Source organism: Perissodus microlepis, chromosome 2 (genome assembly GCF_051167445.1).
Source record: "Perissodus microlepis isolate ML-2025 ecotype Zambia chromosome 2, ASM5116744v1, whole genome shotgun sequence".
NCBI classification, from domain to species: Eukaryota; Metazoa; Chordata; class Actinopteri; order Cichliformes; family Cichlidae; genus Perissodus; species Perissodus microlepis.
The window spans coordinates 2,853,871-2,863,452 of NC_140462.1; the positions used below are offsets into that span (position 1 = coordinate 2,853,871).

The following is a 9,582-nucleotide window of genomic DNA, read 5'->3' on the forward strand; positions in this document are numbered from 1 at the left end:
CGTGTGTTTGAAGCAACTACCAATTAGAGTGAAGGATACCACTGATTGGCAAATGAGAGAGTGGTTAATATGTTAGGTTACCGTGGCAACCAGGGTCTGTAACGTCTACCAGTTACCAACCAACCAGCGCCAAACCGATTTGTGATGAGTTGCTTCCTGTGTGGTCGCCCGTATAAACATGAGCTGTATGAAAGTGAATGTTAAAGCTCTTAAAACCTTTGCAGAGAAATGTTCACTAGTCGACTAGTGAAAACAGACGCCAGGCGTGGCTTGTAGGACCAGCAATGAATAAAGAACGAGCCTGACTTTTGCCCCATGTTGCCCACAGCTCCACTGGAAAAACACCAGCTGTAGTTTGTGTGTTTCATTTAAGCACAGAGGCGCTCTCAGTAACACTGTCTCCCTCCTTCCCTCCTGTAGATTTCTTCCAGGAGCTGGATTCTGTGATGGAGCCGTTGAGTCAGCAGAGCAGCATGACAGAGCTGGTTCGCTACGTAAGGCAGGGACTGCACTGGCTCCGCATAGAGGCTCACCTGCTGTGAAGACTGGACTAGAGCCAACATTAAGAAAAAGAAGAAATGGGCTGGGAGCTAGAACTCGGGTAACAAGTGAGATGAGACCCAGAACGATGCTTCAGTTCCCACTGGGATCCTTTGAATGTCTTAACACCATGCATGGTAATATAATGGCTTACACCAGGTGGATTAATTGGGCTGAAATCACCTTTGATTAGGAGTGAACAGTAACTAAGTTTGGGAATTTCAGCTGTGAACCACAGAATACAAATGATCATATTAACAATTTGGCTGATGCTGCTTTTTTGGGGGGGAGCAACAGTATACAAGTGATTGTAGCTTTAACTCCTGAAGGGACTGCACATGTTCCCAACCTCATCTCCCAGTTTCACTGAGATGGGTTCATTCTCCAACAGACAGGTGTGAGGCTGAATGTAGGGAAAGAGCTCAACAGAGGCTCATCTCCTCCAGCAGTGGACCAGAAATGTGTCAATGATTAGGAAAGAATTAAAGCTTTAGGCTGATATTGATCCAAGTGGAAGAGTACCAGTCCAATCTATTAGTTAGGGACCACACTGGTAAAGAGGCTCAGCTACAACCACTAATGGAGGCTAAATTCATTGCACTTCTTTTATTTCACTCCATCTTCAGTCTTTAAAGTGGGATCCTCAACAACCAACCAAAAGCTAGAACCTGCTAGTACTGTGTATAAAGTCTAAAACACAGTTATGCCTGACTTGTTACTGCAGTTATTAGTTAGTACAGAGTTACTTTATTACATTTAAAGCCTCAGTCACACTAGAGAAAAAAAACAGGACAGCTATCTGTTTGTGACGGGGGGGATCAGCTGTTGATCGGTGACTGCACTGAACTTGTTCCACTTACAGTGAGTCGGTGCAATCAGCTGGTTGCCCAGAGATTGAGCAGCACTCAACCTCTGCTTCACCACTTCCAGTTGCAAGGCAGTTGCACAAGTTGACAGGTTGCCCGTCGAGCAGCAACCTGTCTCCAAACAGAGTCCAACTCAGACTGACTGCAGTCGCTCTCAGACAGATTCGATTATTGCAATCAGTCTGCACAGATGAGCACAACTTGACATATTTGCGACAGGGAACTCGGCTCAAATGGTTGTTGCGTTCTGGTGATATTCCTACATCAAAGCAAGACTGCCGAGCTACGTGACTTTTGCTGGAGGAATTTCTGAGTTTCCAGTCTATGATCTTCTGCAGTTCATGTCAATTTCTGTGCCTGTAGACGGCAACATATTTGTGACAGATGGCAACAGATTTGATATTTTCACCGATTTATTGCCATTAATCCCTGTATTATCACAAACAGATTGCACGTATTTGCCAGCTTGACCCCGTTCACAATCGCAAAGTGACTCCCTGTTTTTCACCATCGTATTGCACCAAAGTAGGAGACTGAGCAGTCGGACACCTGGTCGCCATCTTCAGAGCAACCGTTTCAGAGTTTCCCTAGTGTGACTGTAGTGTGACGTGATGACATTTCGGTTTAGTAAAAATATCTATTACTCTGGTTTAATTTGGGAGTAACGAAGTTAAACTGTTACTCTCAACAATGGCAAAATTAACTTATTGGCAGTTCAGGAAGAACCTTTATGCCACATTTAATTTCTGAAAAGCACACAGTGCAGTTGGGTTTTGTGTTTCTCCTCAGTATCACACACACAGTCTACCCCACTCCCACCCGACAAAGCCCGAGATTCACACAGTTTAAACAAACGAGCACTAGCAAAAAGGCAATCTTTGCTAATGAGATTTTTGTATTTAAATGAGGATATTTTGACCAAATAAAATTGTAAACTACATTAAAGGTACGATAGGGCAAAGCTTCAAAAATATCTAAAGTCTTGTAGTATAGGGTGAAGTTTCAGTTTTGTGGGCTACCAGAACAAACATCCAGTTTGCTGGACCTACAAATAAGGGCTTTCTTCCATCACATAAAGCATCTGTCTGGTTCTTCTCTTGCTGGTTATGAGCTTTTGTGAAATTCCACTCAGTTCTAGTTCCCATAGTAACCCACCAACTAAGGCGTCAAACACTTACTGGGGGGAAAAAACTACAAGATTCAGTATGATTTGGCTCTAATTAAGCCCCCACCCACATGCAGAGCAAGTAAACAGGGTGAAACTGTCACGTCGGCTTTTCTGCCCTGATGTCAGAAACAAAAACTATATCTGTGACTTTGTACAGCACGTAATGAGATCAAATCAACTGCCGGGTGTCTTATAGTCGTTTCCCCACATTTGTTGTGCTGTGTCGTTAGTGTGTATACGTGTACAGCTTATTGTGAAGTCTGTTTAAAATCATTACCTGACCGAACAATAACGATGTTTGTGTACAATAATGTACAGACTGTGACTCCTGAAAACAGTGTTTCTTGTGTCTTGTGAATGATTCAATGTGAGCGAATGAGGAAGTGCAGCAGGTAAATGGGGCATCTACGTGTGTGTGCCAGCGCGCAGGCTATAGCTGCATTTACAAAGCGCCAAAGTGATTTTGAAGTCATCGTGGCGCATTAAAAACAAGAGACCACGCTGTTTCCACGTTTTCACGTTCGCCATCAAGACTCCAAATCAGTTTATTATGGTCTTTGTAAATCCAGCACATTAAGCATGAATTTTTAAGTTTTGGATCATTTGACCATCGCTGAATGTGTATGGAAGACAATGCGGATGTGAAATGTAATTTTCACTTTGACAAAAACAAAAAAGGAAAAAAAAAAAAAGGAAACTCAAGTGCCTCTATTTGTGTCCGGTGGGAATTGCTCTATTTATTTAAAACAAAGAATGAATCTAAATGATTTTCCATACCATATTGGTATAAATATGAGATTGTTTTTCGTAAAATCAAATGTTTCCATAAGCTTTTTACTGGCGTTTATGAAGACACCAGGGTTTGGCTTTAAAAAAAAAAGAAGAAAAAAACAAACAAACAAACGTGTGATAATGTGCCAAATTAGCATCTGTTGCTGTGTTTTCTCTTTTTGACGGTTTGAGCAAGTATAGGTTTGTCTGAAATGCCTGAAAATTTTAAGTCATCGCATGCAATAAATGATAGCTTCAGACCAAGAACTACTTGTGTCCATTTTGACAAAGAAAAAAAAAGTATATTTCTTGTTACATAAGTCACATGCAGTGTTGAAAAGGTCGACGTCTCATGAAAATACACAGCCATTTAAATGCACAACGCTACAGCTAACAGTCTGAAACCTCAAGAACATTAAACCTTAAAGAAATAAGTGGACATTTTGGGAATATTTTTCTTACTTCTTTCTGAGAATAAAAACTCATATTTGTATATGAAATATAGAACCTATAACTAGCAGCTAGTTTATGTAAATTAGTAAAAAATTTAAGCTCAGTGAATGTATATAAAAGATTGACGTAACCATCCAACAGTCTTCAAAAACTACAGTTTTGAAGCTTTATATCTTTCTTTGTTTTTGAATCAGATGTGACTATGTTTTAAAAAAGAAGAGGCTAAGCTAGCTTGTGTAGTTACAAGCTAGCCTTTTTAGCGAGCTATATCGACAATTCACTGATATAACTGGGAAGCTAATACTAGCTATTGCTACTAGCTTAAAACAAAGTAGGCGAAAACCATATCAAACAAGTGGTTATGCACCCTATACATAACTTGCTTTAATACAACAAATAAAAATTAAATGGTTTACATTTGAATAAAAGGCATCTCTATTTTTGTTGTACGCTAAATTTATGCTTTTTAAACGGTATAAAAGATGGACGTAGCTAACATGATATCCCATTTTAGATCCTAAACATTACCATTTTCACGATTTTAGTTTCAAAATACCAGATGTCACAAGGACAGGTGAGTTTAAACGTGAAACCACTTGCTCACTGGTGAACTACTTGTTAATCATAAATTAGTTAGCTAAGTAAGTTAGCTAAGGAACCAAATTATCCTACACATCCAAACGTAGTATAACCAAGACTTACAGTGTTGCCAACTCCTCAGTAAGGAAAATCACTATTGGCTGTCCTAAAAGTTGCTAGAAGTCGCTAAATGACGTCATTGCCTAATTTGCATAATTGGTCATGCTAATGTAATTGTAACCTACGTTGTTGGAGAGAGAAACAACATCGTGGAAGAGACAAAGTGAGTAAAAATTGCATTTAGAATTCATTTAGAACTACAAATTACATTTATTTTAGCAATTATTGTTTTTTTTAATGTCACAATTCCAACCCTACTCCTTTATCCGGGCTTGGACCGGCAAAAGTAACCCGAAAATGGCACTCTGGTGGAGTTACTTTGTGTGAGTGGGTGTGTGTTTATAAGTAATTTTAAACCTTGTGATCCACAAAACGGCATAAGAGTAAAAGACAAACTGACTGCGTTACAGTCAGTGCGGGAGCAGCGGCTTCGCTCATGCGCGATTCATTTGCAGTTTGGACGCACAGGTGTGAACATCTGCTGCCCTGATAGCAGCGGAGGGGAGGACTATCCTCCGCCTGTGAGCGCTTTGGCACGGGTGAGGTGCCCATGGCATCACCGCTGCTTGTTGAGAATAAGAGCGATACGCGTTTTCACGTCAAAAAGTCGTCATAAATAAGTCTCCAATAACACCAGAAAAAGTCGCCAGATTTGTCGCTAGTCGCTTTTTAGAAAAAAAGTCGTTAAGGGTGTCTGAAAACTCGCTAAATATAGCGACAAAGTCGCTAACTGCTTACATAATACACCATACGGTAACAGTAACCACAGCTAGTGCCACCTGGTGGCCTTCAGAGAGAATGCAGGTTTAAGGCTTAATTTTTTGACCTAGAAGCTACGTTCATGTTTTATACGTGTATGCTGATGCTAGCTACATCTAGCGTTTTACTGTTTAAACATTGGAAATAAGACTATTTCCCAAAATGTCAAACTGTTCCTTTAAAATGGACTCATGGTTCTTCATCTGAACGACTAAAATGCTTACTAATCACCATTTAGACAGCTGTCCAAGCTCCACTTTCTGTTGCTTAACATTAACGCTTTTTACAGTTGTTTTTTGTATTTATTTGAGGTCTTGAAGCCAAATTAGGATTGTCCCAGCGAGCCACTGAACTTCTACAACAACCTGTAAACACTACCCGCAAACCGTTTCTCTCTGACCTCAGTCGTTTCAAGTCGATAGTTGGTCCGCAGTGTTGCTCAGTCCAATTCAATGATGTTTGGTGTTGTTTTGTTTTATGGTGAAACTGTGATGTTACTATATGGTTATTGTTAAGTTCACTTAATGGTCCCTTATTCTTCTTGTATGCAGCGGTACAATATACAATAATATGCTGTAAAAAGTCAGAAACATTGCATTTGTGACATGGGAAATATCAGTTTCATTCCACTATGCTACATGTCACATGACAGCTATGGTAAATGTTGAATTCATGCAACAGTTTATTTATATGCAATGTCAATATGTGGGTATATTCTGAAACATTTTGAAGACAGACTTTTCTCAGCATGGCCTTTTATTCTGCTGGCATCTTATTAAATATCCCATTAGCTCCTGTTGCATTATTACAGTTGTCAACTTGTTTATCGAAGGCAGAAACATCATCACTGCTGTTGTGATTACAATAGAGCTAAACACACTGATTTATTTTTTGACAGCAGATGGTAGCAAGCCGATAATACACTGATAATCTCTCCAGTAGTGACGAGTGTCTCTAATATTTGTTTGCATTTCACAAAATCACAGATTCGCTTTGATTGCCAAAACTGTCTCATACAGTAAATGAACTAGCAGGATTTAAAAGGATAATAAAGGGTTTGATTTTTTCTTCTCAAATTCCTGTAATCTACCAGAGAGATGTTTTCTTTTCTTTTGTGTTCGTCCTCATTCGTTCTACTGTCAGAGTCATGCAGCAGTGTTACAAATAAGAATTATCCAATAAATAAGAATTTGTTGAGGTTAGTGGAAGGAGACGTTAATATGCTCTTCACAAAAACAAGAAATATGATCGATAATCAAGAGATAACCAACAAGCATCTCTCTGACTGTTCTTTAGTAAAGAAAAGTTGGCATTTCTGGAAATGTTCTGATTTGCCTTACAAAGTGATGAATACATCAGCACCACTCTCACATCAGTGTAAGTTAGCCTAGCTTGGCATTAAGCTAGAAAGCAGTGGAAAACTACATCCATATCTCTATTCAAAGTCTAAAAACTGCGCCTCTAAAACTAATACGTACAGCTCTGCTATCACTTCCAACATAAATGAAGACAGAAAACTAAACAGCAGTGACGTTTGTAAGGTTACTGGAGTTGGGCTAGCTGGTATATAATGATGTGCTATGTTAGCATAATGCTAACTTTTCTCCACTGGATAAAAGTTAACATGAGGGTTCCCGATGGTTAGGGACAAATGCAATCGCATGGCAGGATGCTGTAAACGGACCAAACTTCAGTCAGGAGAACAACTGAGATAATCCATCCACAATACGAGGTTAGTCATTAATATACTGCAACAACATGGGAATAGAGCAGCTGCCAGAGAATTCAGCAGTAATGAATCAATGGTACAGCAGTGGAGGAAGCAAGAAGAATGAGTTGAGTAAAGTTTGACATATCTGACTGTTTTGTTTCGCTTAATGCGCCTTATAATCCGGTGCGCCTTATGGTCCGAAAAATACAATAAATGAATATCTTGGTACAATTTCTAAGTCATATACGAATACTGACATTCTGCACCATCTTGTGGACATACAACACAAACTACAACATAATATTCACAATTATTATTATACAACACTAAAAGAAAAGGATTACATTTGAGGGGCCTTAAAGTCGCCTGCCTTGAGTTATGGGATGGGTAGTTCACCAATAAAAGTATTTATGTACACAGTCTGCTACTTCTGCATAGTCATGATTCACTTCATATCTGTGTTGCTTGGTTCAAGGCTCGAATAAACATTCAAGCATTTTGTTCAAGGCTTGAATTTGTGGAAGTGGGAAAGTCCTGTCTGAAACCAGAGCCCTTAAAAACATGGGCGGCCACAAACATGCTGCGATTTCAGATAATATCTCTGCAGTACGATACTTAGCCACTTTTTGTTAATAGCAAAATATTTGAAAAATATAGAAGTAAAGAACGCGCCATCTCTTGGAGACACTCTGCAATTGAGTTAAAATTAGTGTATTCATAGTGGAAAGTAGAGACACCCCAGGAGAGAGAGGGCGGAGTCTCTGTCCAGCAGTTCTAAGTGGCTGTATCGTTAGCCCATTTTAGAAGATTAACCCCACTTTTAACATTTTAGCTAGGCTAGGCTAATGAGCTTATGGTTCTGAGCCCATATTAAACATCTGGCATGAAAGTGGTGTCCTGAAAAGAAAAGCAACAAGAACATTTCCTATAATGCCCTTTTATTTCTGTAAATTAGCACTTGTGTTTTATTAATTGACGAGGATAAATAAAACACTGACTATTCTAAAATAAAATTTCTATTAATACTTTCATCAGCACTTCAGTTGTATCATGTTCTCTATTTTACAGTAAATTGGAAAAGTGGAAAAAAGAAAAAGCAAATCATATTTCCAAATAGTCCATGATATTCCTTCTACGATCACGTGACCTTCTACCATGAAGCCTTCACTGCCTTGTGTGTAGCATTTCTGTGATTGCTATTTTGCTTTTCTTCCTGGAACATAACAGTGGTAAATCATGTGGGAAATCAAAACGGTCCAAGTGTAACCGACCCATTTAACAGGAAGTTTCTTTAAGGTTTTCAGTCACTCTGTTCCCTGCGGTGAAAAACTGTTGCTCGAATAAGCTCGTTTCTGCTCCGCGACTCTTAATAATGTCCAAATTAATCTCGAGAAGGGCAGCAGCTTTTAAACTATAACAGTGTAATTGCTCAAGATTCATTGGTGAAAAATTGTCATCAGCTCGTCTAGACTTTTTCTCTTTCATCTTTGTTGCGGTGGAAGAATAGCGCCATCGTCCTGATTAGTGCAATAAAGCACATGGCTGAATTCCCGCCGCATGAATACAGCGTACGCCACGTGTGGTATTCAGTGACGTTAAAATGCTTAAATCCAAACTGTGACGTGTTAGTTAGGCAACCAAATAAGTTTAAGACTGTGTATCTGAAGCCTGACACTGGTGGTACAGCAGCAGCACAGTGCCTCTGATCCAGCCTGACTAATCTGTCTGTGAATCTGATGCACATCACTGGCATAACGAAACATTGTAAAGAACGAAATAAAAGTTCTGTCCAACACGGATTGCATTGTATTTCTAAATGTGTTGCACAGTTTTTTCTGTTTCTATCAGTGCTATCTTTTGGCCTTTTCTATGGTTCTTTTTATAATGAAGTTGTTCTATGTGATGATCAAAAGTTGTGATGCAGTTCCATTGTTTTTAAATATTTAATGTCTCTAAAATATGGATTAAAATCTGTTTGAAGCAGCCATCCTGCCGTACTCACTGTCTTCTTTCCGTCTTTTTTTATTGCATTCGGGCTGAGGTCTTTAAAGTTGCCTTGCAAGGATGTGCTGAACCTCCCTTTGACATTGCATGTAGAGGCAACAGCAGAAGGCTGAGACATTTCCAAAGGTTCCAGCAAGTGTGTTTTTTTTCCCTAATGAACCAAATCAGCCAAATTTTACACTCAAGATTCTTTTATAAATAAAAGAGCGGCACTGACGTAGATTTTAAGAGCCAAGCTAGTCTTCTTATTAGCACTAATGAACTCTTACCCTACATCATAGCAACTATTAGCCTACTTCACCATGCATGATTAATTCATTGAATGTAGCCGCGCATTAGAATTCAAGAGGGAATAAGCGGGCCATGTGCGTGATGGCGGAAAAGAGAGATGGACCTTAGAGTGTGAGAGAGAAATGAAAAGAACCAAGGACAAAAAAAGTCTATTTTCTCAGAGACGTAAATCCCGTCTAATTTGGTGTTTCCATAAATGAATAAGGAGGTGGAAACTATTTTCAGGCCTTCAGATATCCTGCTCTCAGTGCATGTGCATGTCCTTGGTGCAGAGGCAAAACACTGACAGCTTAGATTTATAGCTTTAATTGCCACAGGTA

General features: G+C 39.3%; 1 protein-coding gene across 2 annotated transcripts in view; it reads left to right on the forward strand.

The window, feature by feature from the left end:
• Positions 1 to 8,954, forward strand: part of aff2 (AF4/FMR2 family, member 2) — a 189,934-nt gene extending 180,980 nt beyond the window's left edge. For both annotated transcript variants that reach the window (XM_084940141.1, XM_084940148.1), the window contains exon 26: positions 421 to 8,954. In XM_084940141.1, coding sequence (XP_084796267.1) covers positions 421 to 542 — 122 coding nt within the window. In that variant the 3' untranslated portion in view covers positions 543 to 8,954. The remainder of the gene's footprint in view (positions 1 to 420) is intronic.
• Positions 8,955 to 9,582: the final 628 nt, after the last annotated feature.